This window comes from Neodiprion fabricii, chromosome 1, assembly GCF_021155785.1.
Source record: "Neodiprion fabricii isolate iyNeoFabr1 chromosome 1, iyNeoFabr1.1, whole genome shotgun sequence".
NCBI classification, from domain to species: domain Eukaryota; kingdom Metazoa; phylum Arthropoda; class Insecta; order Hymenoptera; family Diprionidae; genus Neodiprion; species Neodiprion fabricii.
In genome coordinates this window covers 39,952,751-39,977,908 of record NC_060239.1, presented here as the reverse complement: position 1 = coordinate 39,977,908, position 25,158 = coordinate 39,952,751, and the positions used below count along the sequence as shown (strand labels likewise).

The 25,158-nt window shown below is 42.9% G+C and overlaps 1 protein-coding gene across 1 annotated transcript; it reads right to left on the bottom strand.

Moving 5' to 3' along the window:
• Positions 1–9,276: 9,276 nt before the first annotated feature.
• Positions 9,277–16,811, bottom strand: LOC124176452 (F-box/LRR-repeat protein 14). Its single transcript, XM_046557779.1, has one exon. It carries the CDS (start codon positions 16,083–16,085, stop codon positions 14,652–14,654), a length of 1,434 nt encoding a protein of 477 aa, XP_046413735.1. The 5' UTR covers positions 16,086–16,811; the 3' UTR covers positions 9,277–14,651.
• Between the last annotated feature and the right edge of the window lie 8,347 nt (positions 16,812–25,158).

Below are 25,158 nucleotides of genomic sequence, written 5' to 3'. Positions count from 1 at the left end.
AAGGCGGGGTTGTTTAAAAAACGTAACATATTCTATATTTAACAAACATCTTCCGTTTATATTTACAACTCATTTTTTCTTCTTCTTCTTCTTCTTCTTCTTTCTTCGTTTCAATTCATTGTTTTAATATTGCGTGTTCCGTAAACATATCATTTTCCTATATTTATAATGTTATCGGTTCTTGAGTATTTACAATATTTTTTAAAATTAGTATTACAATGCGACGAGAACGGAGTGATCAGCAGGTCGAATTCTCTTACGTTACGTAACAACAGGTAACAGTGATATCCCCCATTCTTAAATCAAACGATGCACTTGATCATTCCGTGCAGGCTCTACGTTTTTGCATATCTGATGTAAATCTTTTTTTTTCGATAGAAATATGGCAAATAAGGGGAAGAGAGGCGATCAACGATCAAACGGGAAAGAAATTTGGTATTAAAAAATCCATCAAGTTACGTAGATCACACTTAACCTATCGCTTGCACGGAATATGATCAGAGCGTTGCAGATTGCGTGATTATTATTCACCTATAAGGCCTAGGTATAGTTTTTACATTACCATTGGTAATCTCAAAATTTTCAAGGAGAAATTTTATATGCATAACATACATACAAGTCCTATAAATAATATATTCACAAAAGTGTAAGACGTATACGAGAAGCGTATTTTTTTTTTTTATTTTATCTTTTTTTTTTTTTGTTATAAATGGTATCAATTTTCATCATTCTTTTTTCTTTCAATTAGTTACGTTTAATTAATAAGTGTACTCGGATATTCTGTGCTCTGTACGATAGAGCTAGGGTCGTGAATATAATAGGTATGATTAAAGTGTTTGGAGTTGCACAGTTATTCGGCTAATTACGACAGGTATGTGGGTAAGTTGTAGGGCGGCAGTAAGGTAAATGTTTCCAGGTATAATATATTAGTGCTAACTATTGTTCTATATCATATACCGTAGCGTTGTACAATATTCTTTACGCTTAATTATACTTATTCCTATTATGATGATTATCATAGATTCATTCGACATCTACAATCACTCGCGAACGATCTCTTAATCAACGTGAATCAATATTGGAATCGGAAATCAAGAAATTTCTGCGGCACAAATTGCGCTTTGTAAAGATCCAACAAAAAGTAAAGATATTAAAATTATGTTTTATAACCAAGCCTCAAAGTACAAAGATTCGATTGCGATGGTACGGAATTGTTTTTATATTTTCTTACAATTCTAACGATACATTACAAATCGCGGTTGTGTGAAAAAGTAAACGTTATGCGTGATCGTTCGTGAAGAATTGTATAAATGTCGTTTGCAGTTACGGAGAATTGAACAGTTGATAGAAAATCCCTTGAACAATTTTTAACAGAGAAAATTTTAAGTCATTTTTACTTAAGGCTAACATTTGGCATTCTCTTTTATTTTCGTTTTTCTTCAATTTATAACTTATGCCTCGTTATACGTATACGCAACGTTTGCTGTCTACACATACTAGATATTGGCGCAATTTTTTCGGATAACGTAAGGTACTTTAGCGAATAATTCTTTAGAAAAAAACACAATAAAGCACAAATTAGATGGAATTCTGGTGGCAGAAAGTATTATGGTAATTAACGCCTGTAACCGGGAAGAGGATAACGAAGAAAGCTGTCGTAGGATACGAACCCAATAACGCAGGTTAGTCAAATAATTCGGGACGAATTGAAACTTGGACAAACGAAAAAAAGAAAAATTATAAAAGTAAAAACGATTGGGAGAAAGCTTGGAAGATGAAGAAGATATTTCTGCAAAAGGCAAGCGTCTTTTCAGCAAGTTCTTTCTTACACGTTACAATTTAGCGCAAAGAAAAAAATACTATCGTCCTGCAATGAAGCAAATAAGGTGCAGAGCGAAGTCTTTTAAAAATATCTTCTGGCATTCCTTTTTATACTTACTGCGCGAATTCGCATTTGATTGTGAGTTTTTTTTTCACCTATTATTTCGAATAAATCCCCTGCTTGCGTAGGTCCGACTTAATATTCTAAGGACGTGCGCCGGGCAAGAAGGGACGTGGTAGAAACGACAACGCGCACACTTTTTGCAAGGTTCACGGCTTGGATCCTACTTTCTTTTCGCCTTTCCTTCCGCCGCACGTCCATGGCTCGAATTCGACTCGCTAAAAAATGAAAAGCACTCCGTTCCAGAATTTCGTTTCACTTTATTTTCTTATTTCTCTTCACTTCACACTCCTTATTCTCGTCCTTTTTTTTTTCAACTCCTCTTTATAAAAAATCTACAACAATGAACAATCAAAGTAATCTAACTACAATATGATTTCGGTGCGCGTCGCGTTGCAACGAATGTTTGTTGACTGAATATATTTTTCTTTTTTTTCGATTTTTATTCAAGTTGCTATGTTTTAATTTCAATTTTATTCAGGCGGCGATAGTTATATGTATAATATATGTATATATACACACGCATACATATATACATATATATATATATATATATATGTATATATGTATATTTTAGCGAGTACATGCGCTTAATTGGTAGGTGTATAGTAAGTCAATTAGGTGTTTGATATCATACGTTTTCCCGTGTTTTGTTGGTACATTTTTTTCTTACATACAAGTCGTATATGCATCGATATTATGTATGTTACACAGCTAGACAAGGGTATGTCGAACTTGTTCGTTGATCAAATCGTACATATGCATGTAAAATCAAGCTCAGCGTTGAATTAACTCGTTGAAATGAAAAAGGATCTGATAATAATCTATTAATCACGCAAATCGTATAATGTGATATACAAATAAATTCTGTTTTTTTGAAAATTCATTCAAGAATATTGTTACTGCCTGGCAGTCGGAAATTATAAAATTACCCACGTATGAAAAACACTTTTATCGACAGATAACAAAACGCAAAGTAGATCAATATCATAATTGGAAAGTATAATATTGCTGCTCTGATATTACGGACGAATTAATGTCACTATCGTGCATATTTCCTGACGAATTCCAATAGATAAAAAAGAAAGAATGAATCGAAAAAAAAACAAAACAAAAACAGGGGAAAAAGAATAAATTTATCGTCGTTACACTATTTTCCCTAGATACGGTCAACTAGAACCATAATAATAATGGTCGTAATAATATTTGTAACGATAATAATTGTAATATCGGAAACTAACTAAACAATATATTTACAAACAGAAACTTGAAAAAAAGTTTTTACACATTGTGATATTTCGACGTTATACAATATGTATATGTATATATATGTATATAATATGTACATAATCATCATCATAATTATAATCGTATAATTGCAGGGACGCTGCGCCCCGCTATGATACAAAACTATAACGATATCGTTAATTTTGAGGAGGTACATTTACTCAACTTATTCAATAATTAATAATGACAATAATGATAATAATAAGTAATAACTCACTTTACGTCTTTTCATGTTAATTGTGTATGTATATGCATTTGTATATGTACTATTACGTTGCTTCGTTTGAGGAGGGAGGGGGAACTTACTGTGTAAGACAGGTGACGGTACCACGGCACTATACTTCCTCTATACGGACCAGTCTCATCACCACTGTCAATGACGTCTATTTCCACAGTGTATGCAAATATACCATGTGTATATGTTGACCCACGATTACGCGTTGCAAATTTGATTAGCATCCTAGCCCCGTATCCTTTCATCTGTATATACCGAGAGGAAGTATTGTGAAAATTAGCAGGATGAGTGACTGACATATTCTAATGCCGGCTGGCCACCCCAAGTTTCAGCCGCCAAACGCGACTTATGGACGTTACGCAAGGCGAGTGCTTCTTTTTTTTTATTTAAGCAGATCTCAAATAAATGATTCGGTAATTCAGGTATGTGTGTCAATTATTTATTGCTGATTGACTGATTGTTGCATTACGAGGTATCGTAACAACGTAACCTCAACTCACCACTTGACGCGTAAGGGTTTGACAGCTCATGCGTCTGGTTTTGAAAATACCGCAGGGCACGATCTCATCGATCAATAGAGGTCAATTATTTTGCGCATGTGCGGTCAATCCATCAGCCTCCCAACTTCCATCATCTCCTCAAGGTGTATCGTATGCCGGAAATATAGAGAAATTCTTGGATTCAAAAGAAAGGGAGTTGTTCTACGAAAAGGCGAAAACCGCTCACATTCTTTCGCGGTAACGGGCGATTGAATATTTGTATGAAAAATGAAATAGCGAACCGGATACCGGTTTATACTTCTCAAGACTAATTCTACGATGGCCATTTTTGTAATTTATGTCTACGAGACTGCGGATAATCACAATTATTTCAACATTGTTTGTTTTTTCTTTTTTTTTCGACAGCAGTTAAAATGCAAATTGTTGGTCTATGATAAAAATTTAGGAATGAAGCTTTGCCAAACTAGGTTATTTCAACCTCGTTGGGTTGTAAGGTCGTGTCATGCGCTTACACAACAAACGAACACATCCATTTGTATGTAATGAGTTTTTCCCGACGAACAAAGACCCGCGTTACACACGCGTCGGAGGGCGAGGTCTGTAATACTTGGGCTTGGTCGTTGCTGCCCGATCCAGGCGGCAGTAAAACGGCGCTTAAATCCTACTTCTGCCTAACAAGATGCATCCGGAGATGTCGGCTCGCTCGCGCAGCATCCGGTCCCGATGATAATTTTGATAATAACACACCTAATGTAGGCACTCCGTCAGCACTGCCAAGCCACTGCAACGTGCGCAGGCTACGCATTACGGACTCGTTGTTTCTCACATACTCCACCTCAAGACGATAATTTCCAGGTATGTTGCATACCTGCCTTACTTGTAACTTTTTCGAAGATGCGCAATATCGTTTGTGCTAAGACAGAAGGCCCGAAAGAGAGCTGTTGCGGATTCACCGCGTGACTCGTAACGAATTGTATATATTGCGGCATAACGCGTATAAAATTTTGTCGACTATCGCATAGAGCGAACCGCGCATGGCTGTATCAGACGTCCACCTCGTGCCGGTGCCTTGTTACTTATTCCTCTGCATCGCGTCCCGCATCGGCCGTGATACGTAAAACGCATAACGGATGAAGCGTAAGTAAGAGTCGAGTGATCGGATATGCGGGACCCGCAGCTGAAGGCGGGAGCGCGGCGCCGTCGCCTTCTTAGAAGTTAGATAGCAGTTATCAAGCAGGTAAAGCCATGATGGCCGCCCGAACTCTCTGCAGGTATCGTGACGAAATTTCACACACGGATGCACAAGGTACGTATAGGTACGTGTATAAATCTACAAGCTCGCCTTGCTTCGCTCGCCCGCGTATCACGTGCGTGGAACTTTGGACGAGCGGGACGTGTACGCGTATACCCATGCCGATGTATGTCGTACGCACATGCATGTAAGTTATAACGCGTACCTACACGGTGCCGCTGTTGCGTATCGGAGACACACGCGTGTATCTAACGGGTAAGTGTTCGATAAATATCAAGTTCGGCACTCTTTTCGTTTCGCTGGACCGTACGAGTGATAAAAAATTTAAACATCAGGGCCGAAGGAATTCCGAACCCTTGGACTAACGCTGCGCGACGTAACGTTTTATTTATATAAATTGATTTTACCGAATGCCTCAATCTTACGCGGCTTCGCTAGTCTTAAGCTTACCGGGGCGAGACGAAAAATCGATTTCACGTTTCCGTTTACGAGTAATTCGAAAAATTGTAATGATGGTGATTTCGCGCGACCGAGAATGGTCGTGTAGTGTGACTTCCAGAGCGAATCGTGCCCGTCCGCGTGATGTGATAGATTCGCGAAAATTGAATTCCCTAACCCGAGATTTTTAGTGTGAAGTAGCGTAAGTCGAGTACGGCTTGACCGAATTAATTTGTGAAAAACGACGAATCTGTAGAATATTCGACGAGCGAATTCGATTAACGCTGGTAGAAATTTCGACGTCGCTGCCGTTGAAACACTCGCGATTTAATTCCGGCTGTACGATCATTTTCAGCATCCGTGAGTTATTCAGCGATATTTCACGCCTAACAAAATGACAGTAGGAATAGTTGGGCTACGATTTCACCTTTGACGAATGCCTAAAAATTGGCAATTTAATTTGCTAAATCAACTCGTTTCACGCTTCACGTATGTATTGCTTATAGTTTTCTCTCGGCTCGAAGTAGCTTCAACATTGTCAACTACCACCGAGATCTTCGAATGGGTTGTCGTACTTCCAAACGATAGACTATAGATAACTGATTATCGCGTCACAGTTGAGCAGGACTCGAATTTAAGCCTTGCCTGCGAAAGCCAAATATTTACCCTGTTGAGGTTTAGTAACGTTATCGTAACGATTCATGCCGAGGAAAAAGCGTTGCTGAAAAACATATGTAAAACATATCAACTTATATTTTCAAATCTTCGTTCCTTCAAAATCATTGTAAAAATAGTATTTATTTCCTCCAATGTTTCGTTACGATAACGTTACTAACTTCAATGTCGGAAGTATTTTTCATGTTTACTTTACGATACGTCCGATGTTTGAGGAAAAACACGAATGCAGGCAATTGGCATTAGTACGGTTTGCTGGCTTAAGTGCGTACTGCGATGTACCGTTGAAGAAAACAGTTTGGTAGTCAGTTTTCGTCAATACAGCTGTCTCGGAAGTAATGGTATTTTCTTTTAAACGTTGGGCATTTACAGCGCCAATAAGTTCGGCCATTACACGAGGACGTTAAATTAAACCAAGTATACAAGAACAAGGTTTCCTAATAGCAAGAAAGTTGCCTTTCTACATCCACCGTTAAACGCAAAAACGAATCCGGATACATAAATTATGATTTTGACGCAGCTCGAGGAAAGTCGCTGGAATTTTATCCAAGATGAGAAGAAAAAGGAGGTACATAAACAAATTTAAAGCTTTTAAAAAACGATGATCTCACGGACGGTGACTGTGTTGAATTTGTCTTACAGGTTCATCCATAACCGCAACAACTACAATTACGACTAAAAACCGTTCGATTCAATTTCCGACTCAATTGTGTCCGAAAAGGAAAAACTAATCCAGATTCCATTTGAACCCGCGTGGTTGTTTCGGTCTATTCTTATTGTTAGCAATGAACAAAATGGGAGGAAGCGCGTCGAGGTCTTGCCGCATTTCGTGGCCTTTACTCGATTTCGTCAATTTTGTTTTTCGTCAAGTCAAGTTATGATGGCGGGTTTTTACGCGGTAGTCTCGCTTCCTCCACACGTGGAGCCCGGGTTTGCCCTAAAAAGAAGAGAAATAAATATTTAACGGGCCAAGTTTTGTCGGGTAAAGGTTCTGGCCCTGCAACGTCGCTAACAACGAACCTGGCCTGCTCGCCTCGGGTCAAAGTTTTGCGACGCCCGGTATTATAGTTGGAGAGGCAGCCGTTTACACGAGTTTGGCGAGGGTGGGGGTGGTACACCTCGAGTGCCGACGGCCGATAGCCTGCACCCCTTCGTGACTCAACTGTTTTCACCCTGTCGTAAAGTTATAAAATCCAAAAGTTTTTACCTCCCCTGTCTCTCACCCTCAACGCCACCCTTGCCAAAGCCAAAAAGCCCCTCGGTATCTGGGCCACGGGCAGTTTCTCTCTTCCTTCATCTTATTTCCTTATCGCTATTTATCACGAATTCATCTCCAAAGATATATATATATATATATATATACTTTCAGCTGCAGTATTTATAATACTCTGTACTCGAAATCCCAACGAAAGATATAGCGAATTTCACCCACGTTTCGCGACGATGAGTAAATCGAAATCACAAACAAGTATTGGTGTTGTTTGTTTGTTTGTTTTTTTTTTCAATTCCTTTCAATCAAGAAAATTGATTAAATCTGCATTCAAGTATACATTTTTTCATACTTGTTCATACCCCACGGTTCACATACCTACTTTACTTTCAATGGTAATAGCAAGATTTTTTTTGCCAGAAAACACATTTCAGTGCAAAGAATTTATTATTGCGAGGAATGCTTGTCGGAGCTCCGAGTTATCTTCGCAGGAATCTTTCGTTGATAAAATTAGCAGGCACAAGAATTTTCGTATCGGATGGCTGAGAACAATAAGCGAACGAAAGTTTTAAGAAGATTTTCTTAAAGTATTTCTATTATTTAAATTGTGATACTTGAAGTGCGTTATTTTCCCCGATTGCTTTTAAAAGTATAATTAATCTTTATCTCATATTATTGTCTACACCCGTCGCACACTGAAATCAAAAAAAAAAAAAATTGGTTCATGCTCGAAGGGAACGAAAAATTACTGACGTAATACGAAAATGTAGTTTTAACCCTCAAGTTTTCTTGTACTCAAAGCGTAAATACCTATCGAGGGTTTTGTTATTATTCCCTGAAAGAGCAACAACAGCACCACGTATAGAAAGTGTCTGCACGCCAAATATTCCGGACAGTACAGATCTCTACGATATGCTGTAGGGTCGTAAGTCTTAAGCGTAATTAAAAATTTCTATCTATTTGTCTGTAGTTTAATTCACTCTTCCAGCGTGCCTTTACCGACCATTGCTCATTTTCCCAATTTGAGTAAAGATTTCAAACCGACGGATTGCCTGGAAAGTTGCTCACCACGCGTATGCAATCGAAATGACTATTCCAGCAAGAGTTGCCGTGCACAACTGCAGTTTCAAATCTATAAAAAATGACCGCTTGAACCTGACGTGGTGATAATTAAAAAAAGTGATAACGTAACAACATTGACAAAATTCTGGAGGCAATAATCAACTACAGCGTTGTTCGGTTTAAAGATTAGTGAAGAGGAATTTTCACGGATCGAACGAAACGCGTGTAGGCGAAGGTACATCCGGCGGAAAATTCTTCGATACACCGACGGTACGGAAACGTGGCCACGATCGCACGGCAATATCCACCCATATACAGGCACTAGGCATCGTCTACGAGGGTCTGGCTATGGTCTGGGGCATTCGCCGCGGATGGGGCGGCCAGACAATGAGTAACGGGGCTGCGAAGGGGACCACCGCCAGGGGAGCCTAGGGAACACACCCTTTCTCGGCACCCTACCTCCGCTCCGTCTCCAATCGATTACAATAGCACCTAGCCTACGGAGGGTGACTCCCTCGTTATGCGGGGTTACCCCCGTCACCCCGTCACCCCCATCCTACTCCTAACCTCGCGGCACCCTCGCCGAGGCTACACATCCACCCCCGCGGCGCCAGGTCACGTGAACCTGACCAACGCTATTAATTTGACTATTTCTTTCCTCTCTCTTTTTCATCCTGTCGTTTCCCTTCGTATTTTACGTTTTATTAACTTTTTTTCTTTGATTTTGTTTTCTTTTCCTTCATCGTGCGAAATCGAAAGCGAGGGGATGCGGGTATTTTTATTCATCCCTGTTCCTAGACAATTTTCGTTATTGTCGAAAGTGAACTGTGGGCTCATATTACCGTGCGATCAAGGGTTTAGGAGTGAATGAATGGACCGGATATGGTCGTTGATCGATAACGTCAAAATGTTTTCAAAATTGAAACTATAATGCAAAAAGGGTCGTTCAGATTCACGTGTTGGTAGGCTTGGAATATCTTGGTTTCACCTACTCAGTTTTTGCGTTCGGGCACAATGGAGGGGCGGCGCGAAGATTCGCACAGAGGAATGACCGATGATAGGGGGGCGTTTGAGGGTTTCGTAGTATCGCGGTGCATAACAGAGTGTTTCAAAACATTACGTTCACAACGTTCTATAGTTACCACCGCGAAGGAAATTTCACTCAAAAAATTTGAAATAATTTACAGAAGAATTGATTCGATGATACAAAATTGAAACTTCAGACTTCGTAAAAACGATCATCTTTGGCACGTCCGCCAAACAAAATGATAGCAAGCATGGATTTTGTATAACGATTTTATCTTCAATGAAAGTCCAAAATCTCAAAATTCACTTGGATCGCGTAAAGTTAACGGTTGAGAATTCTTATAGAAATGATTCATTCCAAAATGTTTATTTTTCTCAAATTTGCGTATCGAATTAATTCAATACCAGTGAATTCTCTTCTGTTGCGCGGGGGGAATGGTCGAGAATTGTATATAGAAAAATTTCAATCTGGTAAAATTCCTGGTGGAATTTCGTAGAAAAAAAAAAAAAAAAAAAAATGAGGCGAGGGCGGCGCGTCAGAGCTGAAAAGAGAGAAAAAAAGAACGGGAGTTGTTGGAGCGGACGCTTCGCCTCCGGAAAAACGGAGACCATAGGCACGGGGAAAAGTTTTTATAACGAAGAAACTTGGAGAACGCAAGAACCTGAGCATTTGTACAATGGCGTCGCGTCCCGATACAGTGAGGGATTTTGCTTCACGTACGTGATTATATACGTCACGAAAATGGAGGCGAGAGAATTACGCGTGTTCCGTTGTAGTAAGATTTATGTTTATGAACATGGAAGGAGCTGGTAAGTAAGTGACCAGGTTTCGACGCCGTCTGTGTATTATGACAGTTGATGTTATGGGTAAACAAAGGTGTAACTCATAAATCGACCGAAAGTAGAAACGATTAGAAAAAAATTATCGCGACAGGGGAAAACGGATCGGAAATATAACACGTTAAATTATCGCACAGGTGCTGATTTCTTCGAGGCGCAACCTTCGATTATCATTATCCAGACACTCGTGTGAAGTAGTCATCGGCTTCATCCACTCTTTCCACCTTCGAGCAATTTTTCTTGTATTAATCCTCATCGGCAATTATTGTCCGAGGGTTTCGCCTGCGTACACCGACGGCGATTGAAACAATATTTAGTCAAATGTTCGCGTCTCTTGAATGTTATTTAAAAAATTGGTTCGAAATTCAGGTTTTTCCAACTTTTTTCATTCCGTTTATCCCATTCATCGAACGCATCTTTTTTTTTTTCTTTGTTATTGGAGGAATAAAAGGGGCGGATGTAGAAAATCCAAGACCAAAGATAAGTTGGAACGAAAGAGTCAATTAAATTTCCTTGACAGTGTATTGTTACCGGTCATTGCTAGTGGATTCGAGGAAAAATATTTTACCGGTTATTCCGCAAAGCCACTAACATGAAAAATATGCGTAAACGTTTTTTTTCCGTACGTACAACCACGTCTAATTCCGTCAGAATAATACCGTACTAAACGAATAGATATCTACCCGTATGGGAAAAGAATTTTTGCCTCTCCGAAGGAATAAGGCGAGCCTGTATTTCCAGTTTTATTTTTATATTCGCGTCGTGCAGAGACGCGCGGGGCCCCAAGATTCGGGTTTTTAGGGCCCGAGCGCTGGCGGGTATCCAGGTAGACGGGCACGTATTCCGTCGGTGTGCGTGCGTGTGTATGTTACGCGTTATACGCGTATCGAGCCCGGCTGAAATTCAGGTTCTCCTCGGAACTTCCAACAGAGGCTGGCTGTTGCAAGCCCTTCTTTGGCCCGGTGCCCTTCGGCTCGACTTGGGACGACGGGTCCCTTAGATATATACTACATACTCTGCTTCCAGTACAGTCGCTCGGAAAAGTTTTCACTGTCCTTATTTTTTTCAATTTAGCCGCGATACATACGTTTTTCATTTTTTCTTTTGCTTGGAAATAATACAAGGGAAGAATGGACCCAATTGGATAACGAAAATACGAGAATACGAGCATGAGAAGTGTTTGTAAATATTGAAGCACCATCTTCAGACGAGTCTGCAGAAGGCTGGACGTGGCTTTATCGGACATTTGTCAACCCGATTTTCCCATTTTCGGTCTTGTCTAACCGTTTCAGTTCTGAGCCTTCTTCCCTATTTCCTTTCCTCTCACTCCTCCTACAAACGGATGAACCCATAAACCTTATTCAAATCGTACTTCAGGCATGCCGAGCTTGATATTAATTCGAAAACTTGGTTGTACTCGAATGCCGATTCGGAAATGACACGTGTACCCTACGCACACACGTGATAGAGACGTGCGCATTAAATATATGCATGTGTGTACAGCTAACGCAACAGTACCTAACACCTTGCTGTAGCATTGACGCGATGGGTAAGAGCCGTTGCCTTCTTCGTTTCTACTTCACGCCTGGGTACGCATGTAAACATATACATACACACATACGAACTCACGCACACACGTATGCATGTAAACACGAGGTACAGGAACGCACGTGTGTCCGTCCGGCACCGCGACTCTGCAATACGCGATCAAAATCCACGATTACTTATCTTTCGTAAACTATAAATTCGTCGATTTACTATTTTATTTACCACTATTGCATCCGTTGCTATCTTCCTTAAGTCGTCAATTCACCGTTACGAAAGCAAAAACAAATTATTTAAGCGTACGTCAACTTTTGTCAGAGTTCCACATCTCTGGCAGCTGATGAGAACTTCAAAACACGTGCAGTTTCAATATTTTGTCATAATTGTCAGCGATAATTTCAATTGTGCTGTAGAGAGCACCCCGTGGGTATGTTAATGATATGATAGTATTTTCAAAACACTTTCGGATGGTTTCCTTGTATAACGACAGAGAATTCGGTATATTTGAAGACGGATTTTTATTTATTTATTTTTTTTGATCAAATTGATCAGCACCATAGATGTTGGTTGTTTGAATTTAAATACTTAGGTGGAAGACTTAGGGTCTGGAATTGGGTGAAAATATTGAATTCTGAAAAAGACTCCCGGTACGCGGAATTTCGGAGAACATGTATCACTCGGATAAGCGTTCATATCCTACGCGGTAGAAAACCCTATGCATTTGCGTGCGAGGGTTTGGGCATTGTGCTGTTTTCGATATCTGAGATTATACAATGGTCCACACCGCAGGGCAGCACCGTTAATCCGTTACGGTTTACCCTCTACCAAACACCGTTTCCATTTCTTCGTTGACACGATAGTGAAATTTTAAAAACCCGCCATGTTCCAGAAAATGTTTCGAAATTATTATTGTAGCTAACTTGGTGCTGAATATCTGAATTTCGGACATATATCACTCGATTCTTTATCGCTCTAAGATTATACCTAACTTGATAATGTTTTACCGACGATGTTATCTTCAACGGGTATCTAATGCAGCCTTAACGTAACGTAAAAGCCCGCGTATTATATGACGTCACAACCCTCCCGCATGATTTAATACACCAAGACGAGTCCAAAGTCGGGTTATCGCGTATGAAAGAACATCAGCATGAAAACGCACGTCTAGCAGATGGTTAGAGTCGTTCAACCATGCTTCAACCACGGCTCGAAGTGTCGGTAAATCTTTTGGGCATAACAAGTGTAAGCTTGTTGCTGTTAACCAAAGGCTGACGAGTCTAACTATCTACCGCGTCAACTCGGACTTGTCGGGTATATCGAATAATCCCTGGAAACCAAGTTCGATCTATGTATTACATTTTTATTTCTCGACCCTTGAGCGGCGACGGTTCGCTGCAATTGACGATGGCGATGCTGACTGGTGTCGAAGGTGGAACAAGAGGAGAATGTCGGAGAGTTTTGGTCGCGATGCCAACGTGGCAAAACTGCTTAAAGCGTGGGTGGAGTGTACGTACGGACGTACGACACAGTCGAATCGATTTCACAATATCGTTCCTCCTCCTACGTATCGCCGGCGTACACGTATGCATGCACGCAGCTATTTCTCTCCACGTAAATGTGGTTACGCGTCGTATGTAGCTTCGGCGCAAATGCACACAACCGCGCGCGCGCGAGCGAGCATGCATGCAAACACACACGCATACGTGTATATATATATATATATATATATATTATATGTATATATACACTCATGCGTGATGAACCTAGTGTTCAAGCTATACATATTTATACATTACTGGGGTGGTTGGAGATGTACGATGAGGACGTAGGCGCGCAACCATCAATGTTTTCGCGTGTGTCATGCCTTCTATGTACGTATACGGATATGCCTGTGAACCTATGTAGGTGCATATCGTAAGTTTGTTCAGAGCTATGGTTGGTATGATACGTTCACTCGCAGCTATCCGGATGGAGCGAGAGAGAGAGAGAGAGAGAGAGAGAAAGTGGGGGAGGGGGACAGACACTCATTGCACGTTGAAATTCGAGGCAAAATACGTAGAGAGAGTTCTTGTTCCTTGCACGGCGGAGCGTGTGAGTGTGAAGAGGTATTTTTCTTTATATATACACGTGTATATATATATGTATATATATGCACACACACACACACACATACGCGTACTTGGATTATAATAACAGAAGAAAACGTCGGTGTCTCTTTGCGATATTGTGTGCGGTGCCTCGATAAGGAGTCATGACAGAGTGATAGGTACCGTGATTCACCGTTTCTGTCTTTCTTTGTTTGCAGAGCAACTATTTAATATTATACTATTCTTCATCGTTTCGTCTATCGTGTATGCGTAACGAGAAATTCCGGTGTTGGTTCAATGGAAACTAGTATACATGTGACCGTTACGCGCTTCTAACAGTCCAATAATGGTTACGATAGCAGGTAGGTAATAGTTTTTGATAACAATAAAAAATATAATTAATTGATAATAATCACGATGCAAGTCGAAGGTGCTTCGTATCCTTTCTTTGTCTTGTTTGTTCGTTCCGTTTTCGTTTTACCCTTCAACGAACGTGTGTTAACCTTAAGCGAAATGTTCCTTTTAGACACTAGTGTTCATTTGGGAATGCCATCACCGCAGATGCCATAGTCCAAGGTTTAATATACTTAGCTGAGGCAATTCCATAATCCTTTCTAATCCGGTTTTCGTGATCCTCGTACAACCGTATAAATCGATGCATTTCAGATGTTTCATGCTCTCGGCAATGGTGGTGAGTCCTTTGTCCGTGAGCCTGCTGCACTGGCCAACGTTAAGGGTTTCAAGTTCGTGGAGGGTTTTGGCAATCTTGCAGATTCCCTCGTCGCTAACTTGACAGGCGGATAGGGACAGGGACCTGAGGTTGAAAAGGCCCTGAGAAATATGAACCAAAGCCTGGTCCCCGATTTTGTCGCAAAACGAGACGTCGAGGGATGAGATTCTGCTGCTGCCCTCGGCCAGATACGCCATGCCGATGTCCGTTACGTTGTCGCAGGACCTGAGGTTCAGCTCCCTCAAGCTCGGCATCTTCGCGAGGTGTTTCAGTCCCAAGTCCGTCACGGACACGCAGAAGGACAGGTTGATGGACTTGAGGGTTGTAAGGCCGACGGAGACGTGCCTCAGTGCCTCGTCGCTGAGCCGTTGGCAGTCCTGGAGCCCGAGGTGTTCGAGGGCCAGGTTGCCGTCGGCTGTGTCACGGTTCAGACCTGCCAGATGGGCGATGCCCTGGTCCATCACGTGCCAGCAGCTCCGGAGGTCGAGTTTCTTGAGTTTCTTGAGGCCCCACGCGATCAGGAGGAGTCCGGTGTTGGTGACGTTGCAGCACCCGCCGAGCTCGAGAACCTCGAGATTCTTCAGGTACTGCGCGATCCTCCCCAACGACGTGTCGGTCACCTGTTTGCACAGGGACAGATTGAGCTCCGTGAGCGATGGCAGTTCCTGGATCAACGCGTGAGCCAGACCGACGTCCGTCACGTTGTAACATCCGGAAAGGTTGAGCGACTCGAGGTTCGGCACCCCCTGGACTACGTCGCGGAGGGAACGCCTCAGGGAGAGGACCTGGACCCGCTTAACCCCGCGGCGAACGAGGCTGGCGAAGAGTGCCGGCGACGACCTCCTCAAGTGCAGCCTGGCCTCGACGCCTCTCCATACGGACCTGTGATAGGCGGCGTCCCTCCACGCCGCGCATACTTGGGCCGCTCGTCCCTTGTCCCTGACGTCGAGGTAGCTGAATATCAGGGCAAGGATCTCGGGATAGAGGCTGGACACGTGGGTACTCGCCGCGGAGTTTCCCCTCGGGATCGGAGGGAGCTGCCTCGGTATTCCCTGGTGGTTGGTCGTAAGATTCGTCGCCCCGTTGCCGTAGTGGGGTGGGTTCGAGGGGGTGTGCTGTATCGTCTGACTGTGAGGGGTCGAGAGGGCGAGGTGGGGTTGGTGGAGCGGATAGTATTGAGGCCTGTGCAATACCGTCGAGCCTCTCAGGGGCGGGAGAGCCGGTAATTCGGTCAGCAACAGCTGACCCTCTTCCATCTTCGTTCTTCAATGCTGCAGGGGGCAACGATGCCGGTTATCGTCTATCCCGTGCATAATAACCGCGGTCTCGGCGGGCAAGCTGCTCAGCGATCAGCTGCAGATTTGTCTTCACCAAGCCATTTCAGAGGCGGGACTTCACTTCCGGTATCCGGCGAGGTCACTTTCAACACTCAAACCATCCGGCAGCACTGTACGAATATATTATTATCACTGCTACGCCTATATCTATCCGGGTGTCGTTCTCGTTTGCGTGCCGCAGCGACGGACGGAGATAAGTCGGACGTGGACCCGACACACGGCACTATTACGACTACTGGCCCACGCTTTCCAGCCCCGTCACCGAACCTGCACAGTGAAAAACAGACCACAAGGGTACACCACTTCCGTCGATCGTGGGGTGGGGAGAAGAAAAATCCTTTCGCACACCTATCGAAACACACCGAGGACACACCGACGACGATGGACCGAGTTTGACGCGGTCGCGTCGTTACGTTAACCGTTCGTCGTCGGGTTACGCGACACGTCGTGATACATCAGGTGGACGCGACGGAACCGATCGAATTGCGACCGCGCAACTACGCCTGCGAACTCACGCACGCCGGGTACGCGGAGAGGAAAAATACACGTATTACGGAGAATAGAAACGCGCGTTCTCTACGAGTATGCGAGTGATTGCGAGGTCACTCGTCGTGGATTGGGGTGAGCGACATGGCGCCGAGGTTAACGAGTGCGCTTCCAGTCGCGTACTGCGGTTCAAGCCCCGCGTTCGAACTTGCCGGCGAGCGCAGCGCGCGGCGCGCGGCCAGGTGGCGGTGGGATCAGAGCCCCGCGGAGGGGGAAGGAGGCGGGGCCAGGGACGGCTCGGACAGAGGCCGGATTGGCGGGGCCGCGGCGACGCAGGGTCACGTGACCCGGCCGGCGGATATCGATTCGGGCCGCTCTGCGGCGGCATTTTTAAGTTTTCGCTAGGAGAGGCGGGACCAGCCGCGAGGCGCCCCCGCTGCTCCCGTTCGCCTCTCGTTCGCTACCGAACTCGATCGTGCCTCGATAACGTCGATTGATTTTTTATTTTTCACCTTTTACTTCGCTTACACTACGCTCGTACGTACATGTGTATTCTACACGTACCTACGTCCTTCTAGCCTTTTCTTATAGTACAAGATCTGTCGCATCCTGCGCGCATCGTACATACACTTTCCATCCCGTTCTCTCTTCCTTTCCTCCTGTTCGTCTTTTTATTGCCTCCTTTCCTTATTCCTCCATACGTAGGTACGTTATCATATATGATATCGAAGATACATGTGATACGGTAACTATGCGTACGCGTAAGCGTGTGTATTCAACATCTCGGTGAAATCGGACGAGAAACTTTGTTGCGTAGGTTGGGAAAATGTCGCTATACGATAAACTTTCCAGTAGAGTCTGTAGAGAGGGCGGGAGTTACGCGCGGCGGGGGTGGGGAGAAAATTTTTTTCGAATTGTCCGCGCGCCGCATACGCGTTCGACCGCGCATAGGCGTTGAATTGCAAAATTTATAATATATAACAGAGGCACGGCCGTATACTCGCTGCACCGGCTCGTGTACGCAAATATAATTTCTACACGCTGTATGCATAAGCCTAATCTATGTGCGTACTCGTACAAATAATATGCATGCATGTGCGTACAATACCCGAGCCACGGGTGCGCAGGTGCGCCATAAGACTCTAGGATAGACGGACCAGCTCTGGGTCTCTGGTGGGTCAAACCCGTTTACCTCGAAGCCGATTCCAGGATACAAAACGGTGTCTACAGTACCCGCAACATTTTTATTCACAATTTCTCATACCGCTTCTTCTTCTTCTGTGGTCTCGTTTTTCTCCCGAAGAACAGAGGTGAGACGGTGGTTCATGACGATTCTCCGGAATGATCCGACGTGGATCTACCTTGCGAATATCTCGGGACAAACCCTTGACAATTATTTTCATAACATAAACCGCGCACCTTGACGCAGGAAAATTTTACGTTATATACCTTGCCGACCCGATCGGGTGAAACTCGGAGAGCTTTGTAGTTTCAGTTGATGACCTGTGCAAGCAGATGCACATGTGCGCGTGCATGAGTCTGCAATGGCAAGGTAAGTCGTGGATGTATTTGTCATGTACGTTATAGGCGCCGATGTGTACGCCTGGCTGCAGTCATGCACCTATAATACACAAGCAGGTATCCACCTGCCAGGTCTGCCAGAGCCACTACCAGGTGGCTGGTGATCGTCAGGTTTCGTGCCGCGGTGCCGCTCTGCAGTTGCCCAATATTGTTAATGTAATAATCGTAAACACGCGTTGCCTCCTGGTGTATTCAGCTACGCTGCATACATGTATGTACGAAGGTACCTACCTATTTACATATACAAGTGCTTAGAATTACACGAAACTGCATGACGGATGCGAATCGTTCTGCGTGCTAATTGAACTTATTCAAATTTTTCGAGGTGGTTAGGTGTTTGTATTGCCACAAATGCCTGTGCACGAAATGTTGTTACTAAATTTGGGACGGCAAATTCATTACTCAATTGGTAGGAATGTGTACTCCGATAAAACTAGTTAGTCAGAATTACTACATACAAAGTAGAAAATTAAGTCAAGATCCGAGGACTACGTTATCGGCGAATAGTGTCTATATTATGCCATGACAGAAAATGTCTGATCGGATAGACTGAATTGTCGATGACGCCTTGTCAAATGAATGTTTAGTCACCGTGACTACATATTATCGTAGATAAAATAAAACATTTTTGTTTATGTGAAAAATATGTGATCAGTCACATGACAGTTCCAGTCATGCGCAGCGTAAAAATTCATTCGTCGGATAGATCGCGGACACCGATTTTGTTACCCTAGACTTTACCTAAACCATCGAGACGTAGTAAAAGAATTCGCTTGATCGTCAAACCGAGCGAAAGAAAATCTGCAGACTTTGTCAATTTAAAACTCTCCAAGTGCATTGGGTGGGTGGACGAAAAAATATTCGGTAATGCTCTCCGGTATCAATCTCATAACTCAGAAACGCTGCACTGATTCAGGTCCACGTCCCCGTTTTAATCTCTTGAGTAAAAATTTACACTCTGATACGGCTTATCTGTAGCATAGATACCGCTTGTCGTTCCCTAACATTCTGTAGACAAATAGATAGACAGACTGCAGAAAGATAGACAAGAAGAACGATCCGGCTTGACTTCATGGCTGTTACATAGAAAACATGCAGGGTCGCGGCGGATTCCTGACGAAGAATGGTCTCTATTGTGCATATCTACAAGAATGCACACTCGATTTACGTGAGAAAATTCGATGGCTGGATTCTAACGAAGGGTGCGAGCGCGGTGGAGCGCTGTTTTTTATAGTAAAAAACGTCGAACACACAGAGAAGATAAATACTCGTGCTTCGCGATCTGCAGCTGTTCCACGCAGCATGTATTTATACATAGACGCGTAACGTTCGTGCAGCGGCTACATACATGTTCCGTTATCATTCACTGGGCCGCGTACATAGATACTGGACGGCGGCTTATCGTGCGTGCCGCCCCCACCAGTTTTTTTTACAACTTATATTATACGTCTACCCAGCCCGAAGTATAAAAATATGAATGTATACGGCTTGCGTATTGAACGACCCTTCGTGCATCGTCAAACATGACGAAGTCTGCGATCAAAAAATGAACGTCTTGCAAGACGCTCTATTCAAGCCGCAACGTAAAAATTGAATCCTACAATGAAACCGTAATTAAAAATTTTCGAAACAACAACCCAAATGTTTCACAATCTATATACTTAAATTGCGCTAACACTCTCGTTTGTTCCTAAAATCATCTATACTTGCATAGGTAATTCGTAGTTCCGTCGTAGATACGGATCACTTATTGTTGAACGAATTCATGAATGTGTAGGCAATCTGAGAGAGATCTAATTCGATTTCAAGTCAAGTGCAGAAAACAATTTTAAATTAGTGTTTCGTATTTTTTCATTTTTCAATGCTACAATCAAATAATACTGCCCGGGATGAAGGTTTGGAGTCACAGAGAAAATGGTGTTTTATATATTTTGGGATTATAGATTTTAAATCGTTTTTCGAGCTGATTTATCCTTCATGCGATCGAGTCAGTCGAGAAGTGAGAAAGTTTTGGTACACAAGTCATTACGATTCAAGTAAATACTGAGAGTTTGAGATGGCTTTCAAAATTCATACAAATCCTTGTATTTTAGCATCGAAATTGACGGTACATATTACAGGGAAAAATTGCATGAAATCTCAAATAAGGTGTCCATGGTTATGTTCTAGGATTTATCGCCACCTATTGGCACCAGCAGGATGACTACCGTTCCGTAATCCTTGTCTTACCAGCATCCGTCACTATAAGAGTTGTATATTATACCAGCGGAAACTACATCAATGTGATTAGCGACCGTGAATATAACTTGTTCTTCTTACCGACTAACCCAAGCCTCTGTCGGCAGGGTAGCGTACATTTTCCCATTACCGACAGCGATATTGCCGGAACTTTTTTCTTCTACAAAATGAATAAAATTATTAATATATATACATATATATATATATATGTATGTATATATTGATAATAAGCAATTTTGTCGTACAAATCAAATACTCGAAAATTTTGAAATTCATACACTGTTGAAAATAAACCATGGAAGTTGGATGACTGCCAAAGTGTCCGATGAGATGGGTGAAAAAGAAATGTATATATAATTGAAACCGCCATGCTACTACTGTGGCTACTGCGTGGTAAGATGGGAATTTCGTTGGATTGAATTGCAGAAGGATATTTAAGTAAAATCTCCACAAATTTTGCGCTCAATCCTGTAATTTTCATTTATCTGTACAAGCGTTTTTCAACTTATTCCCCGATCCATGCCATCAGTATTCTTCGTGGCTACAAAAAGCAAAAATCTAACAAAAGTATTACGGTATTTTATTTGAAATTTCTCGTAAACTTAAATGAAGCGAAACAATATTGTGCGCCTACATAGATGATAATAACGGTGAAAAATGGACTGCCGAGGATGTCTCATGCATGAAAAAGTTTGACTGAAATCAGTTCGTGGGCTGACTGTACGCGCGAACGCAAACCGATGAACGGACGAAGGGGGCACCTGGCCCTAAACACGGGCCTCACAATACGTGATGATAGGAGCTATTGTGGGAGCCCCGCTTGGTCTCGAAATGCTCTCAGAATTAAGGCTGAGAAGTCCGTACAGAGGAACCCCCCAGCCCCCCGATGACCCCCGGGGGGCGCGGGCTATAGGCCTAATATAATTCAAATTACACAGGAAATGGCAGCCGTCTGGACCACCCCGGGCCACCCTGCGGCTACCCCCTCATCACGCCACCATCGCCTACCTACATTAGGTATTATATACTCGTACGGTTGTACATGGGATGATGGAAATCGTTCTTCAATTGCAGGTTCTCTGGGACCTATACATATACATATAAATATACATATAAATATATATATATATATATATATACACATATATATGTACAACCAATGCGTCTACTTGTACATCTCGTCCTCACTATTCTTGCTAAACGAAAACACTTATTGGCATCTTGAAATGCAAATGCGGTTCATTAGAAATAACGAACCATTGGTTGAACAATTTATAGTCAGAGTGAAATATTTATTTGACGAAATCAATTTTTGCCGCGTGAAATTATGCACGTATCGATAAAACTAAATCACGCAACGTGGATACATGGAAAACTCTTTCTCACAATTTTTACTATTTTCACTTTCAAGAACATACAATGTTACCTGAGATGACAAAGGAAATTAATAATATCCGTTGCGGTTCAAGTTAAAAAAAAAAAAAAACAACAAAAACCGTTCAGTGGAGCAGCCATTTTTCTTTTGGCATGTATCATGTATTATATTAGAAGGTATATACATTTAACGTACATATATGGCGGTTTTACAACCAGATTGGTATAGTCTGCAGTCCCGGGGAGAGAGGACGGACCATGTTTTAGTCGAACTCAAAGGGTCTATCAGGGAGGAAAAGGGTCGGTCGGTCTGCGGTTACATGCAAGAATTTGGGGTAAAAATATTTTCTATTCGTTAAGAAAGGCGCGATGAGCCAAAAGTTGCCGCCACCGCATCGCTATCGCAGGAATGAGAAGCGACCGCTTGCTGCTGCAAGAGGCCCGAAAATAGAGTTGAGAAGAATTTTTACTACGTTTATTAGGGCTCCCGGGACGCGACACGCATAGAACACTCGACTGCCTGATGGACTTTTTTAAACAGACTTTGTTAACCTCGGCAGAGATACTAAATTGTCCGATAGATGAGACTTTGTAAGCAGGGCGAGTTGGAAAATCATTTCTAGAGAGATTGTAAATGTTTCGTGATATTCATTGTCGACACAAATTATATTTGAACGCTAGAATCTTGTATATCGCCAGTGTAAGAACATGCAATACTGGTCCGATTTATTACTCATGGCAATACTATACGGTTAAAAGATAGCAAGTCGTTATCAATAAGAACGCAAATGTCTTTGTTTGTCGCTTGTTGACCGTGAATATCTTGCAAATAATCATGTGGCGCCGGGTTAGTCCTTCAATGTCGAAGCGAACTAGTGAAGAATAATCGTATAACATTGGGTCAAGTGCTTGAGTCAAGCACCGAGTAACAATATATCTACACAATTCGTGAATGATGCAAACCATTAATAATGAATACGAGGACTCCCATCACCGCCTTCTATAACGATTCGAACACTTGGCGACTCTATTCAGGCTGAGATCGGTATAATGATAAATGCTGATATGTCCGACTACGAAAAGAGGAGAATAATTTATCGGTCGTTGTGGCAAATTGACGAAAGATCGCCGATAAACAGATTTCGATCGATCTATCGTCGAACGAGCAGTAGGTCAAGTCCGTGAAAGTGGTGAGTCCGGACGAAGGCCGCGTTCCATCGAAGCCCGTTAGAGTTACGTAAATAAGATGCTTATCGCCCTGCACGTACCTACAACATATAGACGGGGGATTGGAGTCTGCATAGATCGGTACAATATCACGGAAGCGCACGAGGGATGATACGAACCTACGCAGACCGGCCTTTTGCCGTGCAGCTGACAACGAGAGCATCTCCGAGAGACCCTCGTGGGGCTACGATTGGCCAGCAGAGAAGGGGAGATCAGTAAATTGGATCTCCTATTGGCCGATGCTTCCTGTAATACGTCATCGTTACCAGACGCGTGGGTGGAGACGCGCTCCCGGATTCGACCCTCGAGCCTCGTTCCACCTTCTAGTCCAATCTGTCGGTTTGCGTAACATCGTTTCTGTCAAACGAATGAGAAATTAAGATGCGAGAATTGAATGTCAAGAAAAAAGTGCATGGATCGTTTTCCGTTAAACGTTTCAACCCATGCTACCCGAGCCTTCGATCCTTTCTATGCCTGCAGTGCGGTGAGTAGCTGCTAAAGGGGTTTGGATGTTCGAAGGAACGGAGCGAAACGCAGCCTAAAAGCCGTTGCTCGCAAAAAACCAGTTCGGTGTTAGATGACGGGGCTATCTCAAGATCTAAGTGGGGTACTCTGGACCAAAACGATCGCTACTGATCTCGCCGCCCTCGCCTGCGGTCTCTCTTGTCTGCCTGTTCGAAAAGATGATCTTGCACAGACGCTGTATACGCGTATACCCACGTATACTTTGGACGCGATAAACCCGCGGCCATAGATTTAACATGCCTAGATAGATGCATACCTAAACGTATCCAGCATGTCCCAGGATACTACACCGAGGTGTACACCACCATGGACCGTGCAGGACATGTGCACCGTTACCAATCACTGACATCCGGAAGGGCTGGCCTCCTTGTTAAGTATGTCTGTCGAGAGGCCAGTGTCACACGTTACGTATAACGTTACGCCTGGAAATACGAATTCTGTCCAAGTTCCGATAAATTTTGGTCATCGTAAGCGGGAGGACGGTGGGGGGGTGCAGCTTGGACTGTCTAAAATCATAACTATTTTCAGGAGTGTTTTTAAAGAAAATGAAAACACTCGGAGCAATCTGATTTGAAGGGCTTTATTATTCAAGTTTTAAGAACTGTTCAGAATTTTTTAATTGAATTTAATAACTGAATGGCTGCATAGCGCATATAAGTAGCGAACGACCACGTTTTTAATCCGGTGGCGTAGATTCCTCGGTCAATTTTCAGCCAATCGACTTGAAAATTTTACACAAGTTTTAAAACTTATTTATCGATTCGAGCTCGGAGCTGCATTTTTAAATTGCAATCCCAAAATTTTGTTATAAAAATTTATTTAATAATTGTTTGGTCGAAAAATGAAATTTTTTGTTCTCAATCCTATATACTTGATACGACATTATTTTTTGAACACTTGCGCTACGAGCTCAACCCTGATAAATTATTTTCAGCTCGAAAAATTTTTTCTACCCGTTGCAAGTTGCACAGTGATGTCAGGAGATGCGACACCGCAAAAGCCCTCGATTTCTAAGTCGTTCGCTACGCATATGCGCCGTGCCACCGTGTGTTTAATTAATATCAATGAAAAAGTTCTGAAATGTTCTTGAAACTACAAGCAATAAAGTCCTCAAACTCAAATCGCTCCAAGTCTTTTCATTGCCTTAAAAGAAGAAAAGATACGATTTTAGACCGTCGAAGCTGTAACTCTCCCCTTCACCTACGGACTGTGACAAACTACGCTCGAGAGTAGAGTTTTTTCATTATGGAAATGAAAATCGCAAACTCCGAGATCCGTAAAAGGCGTGAACATACGAGTAATGAAAACAATAATTCTGGGATGATCGATGAGAGATTTCTACGAAATTAGTCGAGGGTAGAAGATCCTCGGCGAGCATTATAGGCGGGTGGCTAACAAACGCGAGCCGCGGGGGCCGCCAATCGGCGGCGAGTCTGGTAGGACGTCGACGAGGACGGGGAGAGAGAGCGACGGGACCCTGCGGAGGATCGTTCGAACGGGTCCGTGTCCTACCACGTTGGATTCTGCGGCACTCTCGCTCGGCACGCCGAATGCGCCGGTC